Here is a 17,136-nt window from a genome sequence, read left to right on the forward strand (position 1 = left end):
GTCGATGTCCCTGTCTCCTACATTGAGACACGTGTCGGCCCGGAACGTTCCGCCATTAAACTACCTTGTGTTCTTGCAGCAAGTTGGTCTTTCGTGTGTCCTTTGGGTGCGTGCCATCCTGTGACTCGAGTGGGGTCCCCTTTGGGGGCTTCTCGAGCCTTACATCTTGGTGCATGGGCCGGGAAGCTCGTCCAGGGTTTTCATGATCACCGAGGACATCCGAAGACCTCTTGGAGGTGGGTTTAAGTCTGTGTGTCTGTGTGTCTGTGTGTCTGTGAGTGAAGTGTATTTGAGTGTGGTGTCTGGGTCTGGATTCTGGCTTCTGGCTCTGGTTTAGGTTCTGACAGCTGACATTGTGCGACCGTGAGGTCCAACGGTCTGAGGCTGAAAAATCTGGGAGACATCCCAAGTGGAAGGGAGTCAGGATAGCCTGACTGCCCATTTTTTGAATGAAGGAGACGAAGCACTCCTCCTACAGGGGAAGGTATGAGGACCTGCCCCATCGGAACTTGCATTTGGCTGGCTATATAAGACTAAACGTGGGCGAGTGTGTTTGGCGGTGATAGGGTCTTGAGTCTTATCATGTTTTTGTGGTAGGGTTTTGTGTTCTTATCCTGTTTTTGTGCTAGGGTCTTCTGTTCTTATCCTGATTTTGTGTTTTCTGGTTGTCAAGATGGGACAGGCTGTGACACCCCACATCCCCTCTCTCATCCACTGACACTAGTCAAACTGTCTTATATTCACCAACACTTTCATCCTAAAAGCCAAGCACTGTAATATTTTGTTAAAATCCACCTACAGCTACTCTTGAAGAATTGTGTTTCTTAAAAATCTATCACTACCTTTGCAAAATCTTTCATACATCAGACTCCAACCTCAGGTATTGTAGTACCCCTTTTCCTACCCATCAGGCTAGAGGTTCCCTTCCTGGAACCAACTAGCAATTTTACTTTATCCACATACTCACTGTCAAATGTGCCAAGTACCTCCTGATCTTGGTGGACACCTTCTCAGGGTGGGTAGTGGCATTCCCAACCATTAGCAAAAGGGTTCAGACAGTCTCTGATCTTCTCCATGAGATCATTACCCAATTCAGTGTTCCAGTCTCCCTCTAGTCCAATATTGATCCTGAATTCATTTTCCAAGTTTCTCAAATGCTATCTAAAGCTCTAGACATACCCTGGCATTTTTATATTCCCTATTATCCCTATTATCCCCAGTCTTCAGTAAAGGTAGAAAGAACTAACTACTCCCTAAAAACCACTGTTGTCAAACCATCACTTCACCTCTATTGTGTAAAACTCCTACCTCTGGCTTTTTTTAGTCTCCAAGCTCTCCCCAAGCAACCTCTCCTCATCTCACCTTTTGAACTCCTGTATGCGTGTCCAGTCCTAACTCCTGGTCTTTCACCTTAGTTCTCTCCCCTCCCTAATCACCTTCTTACCTCATTACTTTGCCACCTCCAGTTTCTCCTATGGAACTTTGCTGACCACCATCTACCAGTGCCACACACTGTCCCCTGTCCATCAATACTGGAGATCATTGATTGGCCCTCACCTCTCTCTTCTAAATGGCAGGGCCCCTTCAAGGTAATTCTTGTGACTCCTACAGCTGTTAAACTCGAAGGACTCTCTCATTGGGTCTACCTGTCTCACTTCAAACCTTTCACCCCTCTACCTCCAAACGACTCTTCTTCCTACACATCAACCTCAACAGGACCCTGCTCTCTTAAGCTCCAGAAGACCTGGAGACCATCCACCTTGTCTCCAATCCCAGAAAAATGAGACTTCACTCTGGCAGCTGCTTTCAACACACTGGATTAGATATGGACTTCTCATCCTGGAATTTCTAATGATCAGCCATTCATATGGAGCCAGCAGAGATCCCAGAGAGACAGACTTCAGGTTGGAAAAACAGGAAGTGAAATCTCACTCCTGTGTTACTTTTCTGTTAATCTGTCAAGAAACAGCTCTTGGCAGAAAGGGTTTGTTTTGTTCAGTATGCAGGAATAATGATCCTTGCAGGGAAAATATGGCAGTGGAACTTGCTCTCTTCAAGGTGGATGAGGAAGCAGATTAAGGGCAATGTTGTGCACAGTCCTTGCAAGCAGGGATTGACTATTAGATCTCACTTTTTTTTTTTTTTTTTTAGACAGAGACTTCAGGTAAGACTGAAGATTCCCACTACTTGGGCTATAGTGGCAGGCCAGTTAGCTGAGACCTGTCTCAACAATTCAGCACTGTGGTTACAGTAGCATACCATCATGTTTTGCTTTTATATGGGTGCTGTGAATTTGAACCCAACTTTATCCACTGAATCATTTCCCTAGCCTCTCCATTTTCTCCCTTTTAATTTAATTTTATACGTCAACTCATCAATTGATGCTGCTAGAGTCAGGTTGTATTTTTCCTCCTTAGAAACAACTTCATAGAATGACACACAGGTGTGACTTATCAATACCCTAAGTATTTATGTGTCCATTCAAGTTGACAAGAAAAATTAAATATCATGAGTCCTCCCTTTGTCAACTCAACACCCAAGCAGACCACTTTCCTCTCCGCATATAGGCCCATTTAGCTAGCACAGCCAGGGTTCTTATTAAAGTTCCAGCCATAAGTCATTTGTGTAAGGGAACCGATATTTAACTGGCCTTTTCTCCTAATCATGACACTATTCATAGTAGGAGATGACTTTTCTCTGTCAGATAGACTGACAGAGTTGAAGGTAAGGGTCTCTGCTTGTCCAGTTGAAAGAAAAAAGTAACTACATTATTACATAAGGAGCCCCTTTCTTACTTCCCTGTGATTTGTAATTCTAACAGTTGATTTTCCTCCAGCAAGCATTCTAATTTAAATGATAACAAAAGAGACAAAAGCAAGGAGAACATCCAGGTGAAAAACTTCACCATGAGAAAGAAAAAGTTTCAAAAGAGGAGATATCTTCTAGCTTGCTTACAAACAAAGGCCAAAAATATTGATCAGAATGCTCTGTTCTTTTCAGTTTTCAGTGATTTTTACCACAATGCTTACTTTGAGTGCTTTCAACTGCAGGATTAGATTGTGGTTGGATATTTTCCAATATGCACAGAAACTCAATAGCTGGAAGACACAGGTGGCATATTGCTTAGTTGAATGCTTTGTTAAATCCTAGAAGAGGAATTACAACAGAATACCCATTCTGCATGCCTAAATACCACATGTCCAGCTAGGTAATTCTGTGATTTTTATTGCCTTGATTAGGTTGCTTGTAGACAACAAAGGCAAAAGTCATTGCAAATAGAATACAAACAAACTCAAGTTCTCCTTAATCCAGGGCATTGATGGTTTTGCTTTGTGGGTTTAACACTCAGCGTGATGCAAGTACTGATGACTGAGCTGCTTCCCAGAAAGACTCAGCCAACACTGTTTGCAATCACAAGGTAATAGATATAAATTGGCCAGGAAAATGTTGCACTTGGGAAGAGACTGTTTGTCTTTGTGAATTAGCAAGCTAAGTGTTTTCTCTAGCTACTTTTGCTTGGGATTTTATTAATTTCTGTAAGAACAATATGTTAGGTGGAAGTAAAGAAAGAGAAAGGGAGCACTTGAACAGGAAACACCTTATTTTTGAATTTACGTGTCTTGTCACATAAAATATATAATCATCGGCATTTGCTTTTTCTGAGCCTTACTCCAGGAAGCCCCACCAAGTCCCGATGTCTGCCTTGAACCCTAGGGTTCCAAACACACACAGTCATGCCTGGCTTTGACATGAGTTTTGAGGATTTGAATTCAGGTTATCGCAGCTATGCAGCAAACATTCTCACCTACCAAGTTGCCTCCAAAGGCTTCTAAAGTATTTCAATTTCAATGAGGTATTCTTTAAAATTATATAAGGACAGTGAAGGTGATCAGAAATTTTATTCCTTAATGGAAGTACTGCTTTCTCTTTAGTTTGTCATCTTGTAAGGTGAAGCTCCCAGACCCTCCTACCAGGATTCTGTACTGACTGTGCTCAGTGTGTGCTATTCTTCTCCTAAGAGTTCTTTCCCACATTGACCTCATGACTTTTCATTCTCCTTCTTCCTTTGGCCTGTGGCCTTAACAATCAGGAAACTCTTATCTTTAAAAGGTAAGATTTTTATTCTTTATTTTTCTTTACAGCACAAGCTCATGACATTCATTTAATGAAACCTTGTAAATGTTTGCAGGCAGATATATTTAAAGGTAAGAATAGAATGGCATTTTGATAGTGTACATATAGCACATTAGTATGAAGTTTAAGTTTAAGTAAATTCTAATTTATTTTAGTGCTTTAATAATTAACATAGAGTACCTTAGCATCAATTTTAGATTTTTAGCTTTGGGTAGTTTCTAATAAACAATGAAGATCAAGTCTGCTTTTTATTGCATAAAGGGAATCTGCCATGTCTCTAAGACACTGAGCCACTGGAGACAAGAAGCCATTTTCTTAGATATATAATTTCACACTTGATGGAGTCACTGCAACTATTTTTGCAAGTTTTGACATGTACCATGTTCATTCTCAGTAGGTTTCTAATGATATATGATTAATTGACATGCATTTTTTCACTCAGTGGATATTCAGTAGATATTACTTGGTAACCATTGTATTTGTCCGCATTTTGCTGTACACAGGATCTGTCAGCCACACCATTAGCTCATTGTGTTGGACCTTAGTTGGTTTAGATTAGATCCCAACTTCCCTGTTCATTCTCCTGGAATAGAATTGTGCTTCTGCTTGAGTAACCTACTGGGCATTTCTGAAAGAGATTGTCTTTTGACTTCTGTCACCTGCTACATTGCATCATTGTGTCATCTCTCTGCACACCTATAATGTCCTCTGTTACAGCGTAAGACAAAAAAATGTGTGCTGTTACTTCCATTTATTTAAACATCAGGGATGAACTGTTTCATGTGATTGGATAAGGAGACAAAAAGAGTAAATAATACAAAGGAGTGTCTTGTTGACTAATCACTAGGAAGGGAAGACTCCATAATTTCTATTTCTGTATGTAGGAAGGTCTCACCGTTAAAATCATGCACATTTAATATAGTCCAAATCCCAGGACAAAGTTAAGTACCATATATAATAGGATTTAATTATTTAGTTACCCAAGCTTCCAATTACAGAAGAAATATTCAGTGTGAAATTCTTCTAGACACAATGTCTCTGGTTAGTCACTTTGTTAAGGCTTGAACTTATGCACAGGGCTGTATGATTAAGTTCTGTCTCATTAGACATGTTGCTTCTCTGACTCATGACTACTCAGCAGTATGGTCAAATGAAATGGATTTCATATTTGGGCTGGGGAGGTAACTTGGCTTGTAGAGTTTTTGCTATACAAGAACGAGGACCTGGGTTAGGATCCTTAGTACCCATATGAGAGAGTAAGGCAAGAAAAGAATGTAACTCTAATCCAGGAGTGGTGATAACAACAGGCAGATCCCTACAACCCTCTAACCAGACAGTCTAGCCAGGCGATGAGCCCCAGGTTCAGTGAGAAACTCACTGTATACAGTGGAAAGAGAGCAAATCAGATAATATTGATCTCTATCCCCTACCACCACTTGCAGGAAACACTTCTACCCACAGAGATGTACCTGAACACACATGGGCTCACATACATTACACTGTGCACACATATGCACATGTACATACAAGTACAATGAAAAATTTCTGACTTAATGTTACTTTGTGGCACATAATAAGCTTAAGACTCAATAAAGTTATTTGTTTAGTGATTCTATTTGAGTGGGTGAGAGATCTGGGACTAAAACCAGATATGCAACTTCTTGTTTCTCAATCGAGAAAAAAAAATCTTAATCCCTTAGTTCTTCAAGTAGTTAAAGTGATATCAAGATGGTTGAGATGACCTGCTCCTTACTTGGTTCTCAGTTCTTGAGGTTTTCATCTGTGGTGACTTTTGATCCTGATACCTCCACCGTAACCTCCTATGACTCATGTCATCAATCATACTTCTGACCTCAATCCTGAAGTGGCTAACTCAATCTTTTCCTATTTACTGAGTCTCATTTCTCTATTCTTTAACCACTTTGGCACTTTCCTTCCCCCTGTGCTGGTTCTGAGAAGCTACTTTAGTATAAAACTGTAATTCTTCACTTGGGCTCTATGACAACAGAAAGCAGCAGGGAGGCCTTTCATATCTGCCTTCATTTGTATCTGTTTCCGTTATGGGAAGCTGGGAATACATTTCCACTCAATTTTGCACATATGTACGTTCAATCATGCAAGGAGGGTCTGTCTTAAAACTGTTGACACCCAAGTTGTCTCATCCTCTTTTGAGGATTAAAGCAAAAAGTCAAAACTAACCTGAGCATCTTACTGTCAGTTTTAAAATTCTCTACATTCCCCTCAAAAAGTCACCTGAAAATCTGTAGTCCTAGTATTAAGATTGAAGGCATCTGACTTCTAGGAATAGAAAAGTCTCTCAGACAGATCACCCTTGTGAAGAGCCCTCTCTTACATAAGACCAAATATTTCAGAAGAAACCAATTGTCTCTTCCTGGAACAAGAATCTCTAGAACTATCCTGAAGTAGAACTAAAGTGAGAGCAGCACACAGGCCAGCAAGGACTGCTTAACCACATACAACCCCCTCCTCCAGTTCCCATAGCATTTAAATAAAGCTGGATGTTAAAAAAATCAATATAGAATTATGATATATTATGATTTCATTTAATAGGTTGATAAGTTTACCACCATATCAAACAACAATGACAATAACCAAAACCTAAAAATAGGTTTCATAATAAGTGGGAATGTAACATTACCTGGAAAAACTTGTTATTATATATCTAGTAAATATATTTATATATAATATATGAGTAAGATTGTCTATAAATATTGAGAGTTAGTCACATATACTACACATACCAAAACACACACACACACACACACACACACACACACACACAAATATTCACATTATCCTCCATCATTATTAATCAACTTCTTTGGAATATAGTATTTAATTTCATGGTTGATGAAATATCAACATGTTTTTACGAAGTGTCTGGTGTAGGTGTCAAGTACACCTTATCTGTAAATAAGCAGTACACTAATTTCAACATTGGGGAAATAAAACTTTAAGAATCAGGACTTAGCTAAATTTCAAAACAATAATAATTGATTGTCAAGCAGTATTGACACTGGAAATGATGAGGTGACAACACACTAAGGGTCACCATGGCAGGCCCATTGTGGAGAGGGTAGTTGGCCATGCAGCTAGTGTATGTGACTACAATCAGTAAGGAAAACTATGAATTAGAGGAAGCTGGCCCAATGACATGGCTCAGTGGGTAAGTCTTTGCTGTAAAGATTGACAACCTGAGTGTTTCCTGGGTTGCACATGGTAGAAAATGAGAACTGACTGCAGCAAGCTGTTTTTGTATCTGCACACTTGTGAAAGCATGTGTGTACATGCATAGACAACATAAATAAATAAAATTTAAACAAATGTTAAAAGGAGGTGTCATATGTCTTGCAACTGTTTCTGTCACCAACATATTAAATCTACCCACACAGTTAACTGTACAAATGCAAAATTACTTCCACGATAGAGAATGAAGGGAAGAAAGTTTTTCTTTTGGGACTTTATATATACCTAATACTTTATATAGTACTTATATTTTCCATTTATTTTCAACCTCATAGTTGAAATTAATAAAAAATGTATTGAGCACTTGCTGTGTGCAAAGCACTATACTGATGTTCCCTTAAACATATTGACACAAGATAAAAAAAAAATCCTCAAATTATTTAATCCTTATTTTAGAGTGAATGCATCAATCAAATACTATTGCTGTCACCAAACAGATGTGAATACCCCCAAATATTGCATTCATACCAGCTCGTGACCCCCATCTTCATCGAAGTCCTCCTCTACCCCATCAGTCATCTCTCCTCCATCCGCTTCTTGCCCTCCTTCAGCAGGCTCCTCTGTGGAGTGGTCTGCATTCTCTGACACACATTCGTCTTGGATCAGCTCTATACTCTCCTCCAACTGCTTCTTCTGAGCTTCTAGGAGGGGAGAAAGCAGATGACTACTACCTTGGCTTGCTAGTAAGTCATTTGGAAAAGCCATGAAAAAAGGGGTGAGCTGTGAACAAACAGCATGTAAAAGATAGGGATATTTTCAGTAATTTATTCAGTTACTTAATTATATGCATACATCTGCATGTGTTTACATGTAAGCAAATTTATTTAAAACTCAAATTGGCAAAAAATTAGGGTTCTAGATGGTAGGATATATAAATACATATTTACATTAGCATACTGATCTTCCTAAATACTTTACTTTATGAGACTCTAGGAAGGGTAGTTTCTCTGATTAAAAAACTCTTATGTCAGACTGTCAGGATTTATTGCTTAGTGGGAATGTAGCACTTTTGAAGGAAGAAATGATTGACCCATGTGCCTTTTTTCTCTTTTTTACATATGATAAACATTTCCTAAGCTTCTAAAATTTGATGCAGAAAATAGAAATGCTAGTATAGTGGTTTGCAAATAGTAAGTGCTCAACAAAAGAAGCTACAGACCACACTAACAGAATTCCCTTCAATTTCCAGGATTGGTATACTACAATCTTGGAATGCAGAAATTCATACATGGAATTAATGCTGACAACGTCGTAGCTATTTCTTTATGTTTTTTTCTCTTGTGAACATTCCAAGAAGCACTGGACATACAATATCATATCTTGTTTCTCTTTCTGCAAATTTCCCGTGTGTTCACAACTCTTAAAAATTATGTTGTTTTCATTAACTTTGCTTATTGTTATTTTATTAAAGTATCATTTCACTGTTTGACTTGAGCTTTAAATATGCTTCATATTGAGCTTACTTATTTCATGACAATAAATAGAACTTAGAGAGTAAATATTCAGGACATTCAGTTCCTATTTTTTATAATATGTGTTAAGAGGAAACTATTGATCTATAAGTTTTGATTAAATATAAGCATTGAAAAAGTATTATATAAATATATGGGTAACCTTTTTTATACATTGCTGAATATCATCACAATAATTTCTTCTATAAATGTGTGTCTATGCATTCTTTCACTATAATTCTACAAATAATAAATTTGATTAAAATTAGGTGAGGCATGCCCTGCCCTCTACCAGATGACAGAGATCCAATGGTATTTAGGTTACTTAGCACTGTAAATATCAGGTTTCATTCTACATAAAATTTACCCTGAATATTAACAATGTGTAATATGTAAAATATTTTAAAGACTTCTAAGAATGGCAGAAATGTGTATAATTGCATCAAAAGGAGACAGTACATTCATTCTCATTATATATATAAAAACTACTATGTGTGTGTGTGTGTGTGTGTGTGTGTGTGTGTGTGTGTTTTCAAACCTCAACACTAACTACAGTTTCTGTTTGGATCAAGGAATGGTGGATAAAAATCTTATGACTATCAGGCCTTGTTTAAATAAAATTATAAATATAGTACATAGTTACACTAAGCATCTTAAAATGGCCTACTCTTTTCCTAATATATCCACAGAACCTATGTATAACAAAATTTTCCATCTATTTATTAGCCTCAGAGATTTTACAACATGTAACCAATATGTCAAGAGGGGTGTCATCTCCACATGTATGTATGGTATACTGATGAAGCTATGGTAGTGTAGACGTTTTTTTTACCATGTGAATTTTTACCATGGAACATCCTCCAAGGCATATAAACTAGTTATTATATTACTAACCAAAAGTCACTTGTTTTCTTTTTCTAAATCTAAGTAATTCTTATTCAAATTAAATTGGATCTCTGTTATCTACCAATGTCTCAGTGTTTGAACTCTGTGGGATATATGACCACTTTCCTCTCAAAATCTTTGCCAGACCCATAGGAGCAATATAGAGAGGTTCATTGCAAACTAAGGTTTATTTTCAGGCAATTGATTGCTATGGTCTTTTATTATTTTATATGACTTACAAGTAGAAGTGATGCTATAAATTATTAGGATATAAGACGTAGGGTACATATCTTTCCTAGTTACTATTCCTATGAACTATGGTTTCCTTCTCTTAAGGGTAAGTTAAAATGAATTTTGAATTCCCAAAATAGCAATTTTTAGAATAAAAAAAGATATGACTTTTAACTGCAGAAACCACAAAAACACATGAGCATAAATGCTCAAAACAATTCTAAAGTGCAACCATTATTGATTATTTGATTACTATAAAAAGTGTCCATGTCAAAAATCTCTATTTTTGATTTTTAAGAATGTATTAAAGAGATAATGTCATGCCTTGGCTTTCACATGGCCTGCCTTCCTATTTCTGTTTAAACAGATATATATTAAATTGCTCGCTGTCTCTAATACACAAGATATACATGTAATCCCATGGGGAGTATACTTCAAAGACAACAGTGTATTAATACAGTTCAAGGTTGGAAAGATGACCCTGTAGGCTATCCTTACCTATTCATTCATTAATTTGAAAGCTTAAATGGTTAGGAGATATTACCTGGGTTGAAAATGTAAAACCCTTAATTATAATGGTAATCAATCCATGGGAGGTTAACAAAAATGAGGCCAGTCTGCATTTTTGTAAGGTGTGGTCAGGATAGACGTTTGTCACTTGCTCAGTGGGAAATGTCACATATACTGGACAATTATAAGATCCATGAATAAATCACACATGAAAGCACAATTATTCATTAAGCTATTATTTTGCAGCTAAATGATCAATTTTAATCCCTCAAAAAATCTTGTTGAAATCGAAGCAAAGGAACTAGTTCATTTTTTGAATAATTAATTTTTTTCTTTTAGAAATGAATAGCAGTGTTTGGTTGATCTAAATTTGGTGGCATTAGTTTTATCTGCATAATTCCTTTTGTGTGAAAATATGGGAAGGGGTATATGTATGCATTATATGTGTGCATTTATATTTATCAGTAGAGATTCTTTGTAGCAGAAACACTTCTATCTACATTTTTTTCTTTCTGTTTTCTACCTCACTGTCTTACATGGAAACATTTTCTGAACATATTGGCAAGTTGTATGGAATAAAATAATAAAAAGCTTGTTGTCTCCATTCAAATGGCAGTTGAATTTGGCACCATGGTAGTAAAATCGAAGTTCTGAAGAGTAAAAGTGAACATTTTTGCCACATCCTGTACCGAAGCCTATCACTAGCAAATGGATGGGATATGGGACCTGAAGTATTCTTAGAGGAGAATTTTCATGCTTACAATCGACAGTTCTGAAAAAGAAAAATAGCCCTCTCTGTTGGGTTATTTATGTCAAAATGATGGATTTCTTTTTTGAAGTGAGTTAATATTACACTTTTGTTTAGACATATAGACCATGACCGCAAAAGCTAACAGTTAATGTTAAATATAAAATCCAGTGATATCTAAATTATAAGCTTATTACAGAAAGAAAACTATTTATAATGACCACAAGTTAGTGAGATAATGAGTTCTTCTAAAGTGCTGACCTAAGCCTTAGTCCTTGGAAAACACTTCGGCAAAATAGTATTGCTCTTTTTTTACACAGGGAAACTGAGGCATAAGTAAAGCATATAAAAGTAAGAATCCACAGGAGGGCTTTTGCGTTAACAGCCTCGACTCTCTCCTAATGAATCCTAGGATGCAGAGCAGTTTGTCAGTCATGCAAGGAAAGAATACTTTAAATTGCTTCAAGCAGAAAATACCAAATTCAAGAATGAAGAAATACATTCAGTTAGGGAACATATTTTAGTCAAACAATGACTATCAAAGGAAAAGAAATGAAAATGATTGGTATTTCTGATCAAGGGGAAATATTTATAACTTCAAATGACATGAAAAGAGATCATTTGATGCTAAATTTCTCTCCTCATATTGAAAATTTTTCAGCATATCTAATTCTATTTTAAAAGCTGTATTTGATCCAGAAAACACATTACAATTGTTGAAATTTGCCATCAAAGCATTTTTATTAAATTACGTTTTCTTCACAGTTATTATCAATATGACTGAAAATTGGCTGAGGTGGCAATTAAACTGTTTGATGTGCTGGCTTAATTGCTAAATAATTACCAGCTTAACTGCACTTAGACAACAGAAAAGACTGTTGTTACAAAAACACTCCCATTTTATTACTGCCAAGATAGTATTCTGCAATCAATCTTTTGCATGCCAAGATAAAGCTTATTTTTAAATATTTTAAGCAACTATATGAGTTTTAATTCAATGATTTTAAAATGCTGCTGCTAAATAATCACTTCATTATGGATGCTGTTAGTAACAAACAAATAAATTTCAGAAAAAATACATATGAGAAATATATTTTAATTAGAATTCCAGTTACATAAATGAATTTTTAGAGAATAATCTCAAGTCGTTCACAAAAAAAATCACTAAAATTTTAATGTGACTCATTTGAAAATTAACAAAACATTATGCTTACTTAAACATAATTTTGAAGGAGATATAGTTTTTCTCATTTTGTAATTTATATGAAGAATTTTCCAAATGTCTCAGAACCAGTCAGATAGATTCAATCTCTATGGGGTGTGCACCTAATTTTGTCTCACTCCTGTCTGTAGCCTTCTGTTTCAATAATATGAATTCACTTGCCACAGAAGCCAGAAAGGAAAGAATTAAGAAGTGTTGTTTCTTAGGGAGTGACAATACCGTAAGTGAATTGTAGCGATGGTTGCACCGCTCAGTAAAACTGTCACTGGATTATGTGAAGCATATGTGAAAGACACTTAAACAAGGGGATTAGTGCACTGTGAGCTTGGGAGACAGGATCAACATTTGATATGAGCTGTGGTCTTGGGGAAATCAGAGCTATGGTGTGGGGAAAATCTAACAAAGGTCAGATTGGGAAACACCTGCTATCGGAATAATAGAAGATGATGCTCAAGTTTGTGAATAGAGTTGACAAGACTTACAGTGTAGTGATGAGACACAGACAGGACCCAGAAGAAAATGAGATTTAAACGACTATAAAGACACAACAGTTCTCACCAAGAAAGTATTCATGTTTCGCTGTGTTTATCAAAACTTATATAGACTTCTTGCTGACCCCAGGCAAGACTCCCTCTCAAAATCTTCACTTTGAAAATATTTATTTCTTATTCCTTTGTCTGTTTGAGATATGTATATTGTCCACCTATGAATGTTTTCCATATCTAGGACCCGGCCCTCCAAGAGGTCATCATTGTGTGGTTGGATGGACTCCATCTCTCAGTGTATTTGGAGAGAAGAGCTATACTTTGCTAAAGACAAGTATCAATCACAATTCTCCTGACAACATTAGCCAGGTACTGGCAACACCTTCCGGCATAGCCTAAGCAGTTTGAGTAACATTCATCCATCTTCTACCCTGATCTTCAAACAGACGAATTCTGTGCCCAACTCAGATTGCAATAGTCTTGAAAAGAGTCTTCCTAATTCCTTGTGGTCAGTGTATGAATGCTTTTATGTATATCTGAGGCTAATGTAAAAGATTCTTGACATTAAAGTTAGTTTCTTTACAAACATACAGGTCTTATAGTCCAATATTAGTAAGTCCTGTTATGAAGAATAGTTCCTGTCTGCCAACCATTTTCAGCTCTTGAAAGATTTTTTTCTCCCCTAGCTGATTCTTTCTAATATGGCACCTTCTATTTATAACTACACTCCCTCTTAATCCTTCATGAATTATCTGTTGAAATAATTCTCAAAATTTCATAGAAGTTTATTGGTCAAATAATTTCTACTTACTCTCCATCTCTCTAGAAAGTAGTATCATGAGCTAAATTAGATCAATTCAATTTTCAGTTTTACTTTAAGCCTTGTAAGTGTTTGGGCTGCTAAGCTGTGAATATACACTAAATATTATCTTCTTGAAATTACTTTAAAAAGACTATTTCTTTTTTTACTTATAATTTACTTATAATTAAAAATGTCTTAGCTTTTCAGAAAGTTAGTTTCAAGGGACCACTCTAAGGACTTATATAAACTTATCCTTTCTCCACACAGATATGCATATTTATCTCCATCATATGTTATTTTCTCAACTTCTTTAAGTGTCTCCTCTCCTGAGATTCGATATGATTAGTCTGGCTGATTCCTGTGTCTTGTGTCCCTTGTCTGGCTCATGTCTTTGATCTGGCTTGTGTTTCTGCAGAGCTCATGATCAGCTTTGCTCTTAGGATCTTTTTATGGCCATCTCAAGGATCTCTTTTGCCCAATTCATCACCAGGTTCTTGCTTTGGGAAAGCTGTGTTTTCGTCATTTCTCTCCTCTGTCTTTGTACTGAAGAACATTTTCCCAGTACTATATGAGGAAATGCTGTAGCAAAGCAAGTACGAAGATATAAGCTGACAGAGGTACCTACCTTGCTTTTCTCTGCAAGATACTGAAACCAAACTCAGAGTAGATAGGCATGACAAAAGAAAAAGAAAAAGAAAAAGAAAGAAAGAAAGAAAGAAAGAAAGAAAGAAAGAAAGAAAGAAAGAAAGAAAGAAGCTAAAACCTAAACCACCTAGCCAATCAGAAACTTCCAACTATCTCTAAAGGATATTTTTACTTTAGCCTTCCTATATTTAATTTTATTTGCTCCTGAAGACACTTAGCTCCTCTTGCCTCAGGTGGAATCTTAATGACTTCTTTTGTGTTGGGCATTTGTAAATTGCTGAATGTTCAAATACTTCATTAAACATTCATATCTCTCATTTCAATGTGTATTTTAACATGTAATTTGGATCTAAGTATTATGGTACCTTGCATATTTTTAATACCATTTATTCATCCTTATTCTTTGTAGTTTGGGCATTAGAAATAAGTATTAGGTTGTAAGATCTTTCACTAGGACATACAGGGCATGCCTCCTATCTCTGTTTCTGTCTCTGCCTGTCTCTCTCTCTGTCTCTGTCTCTGTCTCTGTCTCTGTCTCTGTCTCTCTCTCTCTCTCTCTCTCTGTCTCTCTCTGTCTCTCTCTGTCTCTCTGTCTCTGTCTCTGTCTCTGTCTCTCTCTCTCTCTCTGTGTGTGTGTGTGTGTGTAGAATAATTTACATTTGGTTCCTTATAAAGAATCATCTAGGAATGAGATCTAGTTATAGGTTAAACTGATATAAAGTGCTGATTGTTGTTTTTCATAACCTATGTTCATGGAATTCTTTAAAAGTTGTTTTATTCAGGAGAAAAACAATATATGCATGGTGGAATTATAGTAACCACAATTTTAAGTGTTTGGACATGCACTGCAGGACACTGTTGATTTCTATAGTTTAAAAAGTCTCAAGCCTTGCTACATACCTGGTAATAGTAAATGACACTACAATGTGTAAAGTGGATAAAGAAAATATGACCTTATACGAAGAAAGATTATAATGTCAAAATGAAGAGACACAGATATCTCTTATAAGCAACTTAGGGTGTAGATAGTTCATTATAAGATGACTGTATTTTGTACCGATTTTGTCTGCAAGTTTGAGAATTTTCTTTGAAGTCAGTGGGGAAACGAACCCCATGAAGTTCATTCAGAACCTATCCCATGTGGGCCCCAGGGCAGACTCCACAGTCTGTGGCATTTTCTTCCTTGTCATTTGTTTCCTTGCTTTCACTCTATTCATGCTGGAAACATTCCTTATTATATAGCTAATACCAAGTAGGAGATGAGATGTATAAAGAGCCATGAAAAATAAATGCTAGCCACACAGTAATTAGTTTTCAACTAATTAAGCATTAAAATTAGTGCCCCTGGATTTAATAAGGAGGCTTTGGGTACCTTTTAATGAATTTTAATGCATTTCATTCTTCTCTCCATAGCACAATTTTAACTCTTTCCATATAACTCTGATTTCTTTCCACTGAGAAAATACAGGAAATGAAAAAGATGATTGTATTATCTCTATAAATATAGGTGCTATTCAGAAGATAATTACAAGGACAATGAAGATACAAATTAAATACCTTCATTTTCCTCATAGCATGTAAAAGGAAGAGAAACGCCAACAGTAAGGACAAGACTTTTCAGTTTGAAAGAAACAGTCTCATGACTGGAAAAAAGTTTAAAGATGAGCAAAGGCAAGATGACAGCCTTTATAAAAGGAAAATCAGGGCTTGAATTAGAGTGTTAACGTTTATAGATGATCTTCCAGTATGATCTGTGGCAGGTCTGATTCACTGCAGGAAATTGGAAGGTATAATATGCTGGAATAAGGATCACATTTTTTCTCTTTGAGGTGATTTATATTTAAATGAGTTCTCTATAATCCTTTAAACTGAAGTGCAAATTGGTTATCAAAGTCTTCTGCTGTAAGGGTTGTTTTACATAATAATGAATTCTACAGAAGTTCCTCAAAGGGAAATATTGACTTAGGCAACATCACAGGATACTTCAGTTACAGCAACACTTTAGATTATGGTAGACAATGCATCAAAACTTTTTACAACTTTAAACATCTTTACTGAAAAGTGTAGGCAACTTTAACTTTTTCTCAGTATAAATTATGTTCTAAGGACAAGGAAGTAGGCTTCAAGCAGGAATGTGACATTAGACTAGGTCAGAGAAGTAATTTCAGGTAGAAATCTAAATCGTAGGCTACAAAAAGTAATCTCAGGCAGGAATCTAAATAATAGGCTAGAACAAAGAAGTAATTTCAGACAGGAATCTAAATTTTAGGCTAGAACAAGAAAGTAGGCTTCAGACATGAAAATGACCTTGAGCTAGGATAGGGAAGTAGGCTCAGATACTTTGCTCATCCTGACAAGCCTTTAGAAACAGTGATCATGGGTGTGTTCACGTAACTGGGTTTAATGCCCTGCTTTTTCTTTGGCTATCTGTGTTTATGTATTGCTTGTTCCTTGACTATTTGCATCTATTGTATTGCTAGACCCTCAACTTAGAACTGACCTTAATACATGCATGTAATCAAAATGGTATAAAAGCATAAAGGAAGACGGGGGATAGCATAGGGGATTGTAGGGAGGAGAAATGGGGAAAGAGGATGACATAAATAAAATATCCAATTAAAAACTAATAATAAAAAGAAAATTTCAGTGAAAGTTGGTCAGTTTAATCTGTCATCACTCTCATATTTAACATGCTGGGGAGAGTTACTGACTTCTGTTAATTTTAATGAAATATTTTAAAATATTGGTTGAATTAC

General features: G+C 36.3%; 1 protein-coding gene across 7 annotated transcripts in view; it reads right to left on the bottom strand.

Moving 5' to 3' along the window:
* Positions 1-17,136, bottom strand: part of Ralyl (RALY RNA binding protein like) — a 677,304-nt gene that overhangs the window by 31,735 nt on the left and 628,433 nt on the right. For 5 of the 7 annotated variants that reach the window (XM_076911216.1, XM_034517320.2, XM_034517323.2 and 2 more), the window contains one exon: positions 7,870-8,042. The exons of the other annotated variants lie outside the window; for them this stretch is intronic. In XM_076911216.1, coding sequence (XP_076767331.1) covers positions 7,870-8,042 — 173 coding nt within the window. The remainder of the gene's footprint in view (positions 1-7,869; positions 8,043-17,136) is intronic. 7 annotated transcript variants of the gene reach the window in all.

This window comes from Arvicanthis niloticus, chromosome 13, assembly GCF_011762505.2.
Source record: "Arvicanthis niloticus isolate mArvNil1 chromosome 13, mArvNil1.pat.X, whole genome shotgun sequence".
NCBI classification, from domain to species: domain Eukaryota; kingdom Metazoa; phylum Chordata; class Mammalia; order Rodentia; family Muridae; genus Arvicanthis; species Arvicanthis niloticus.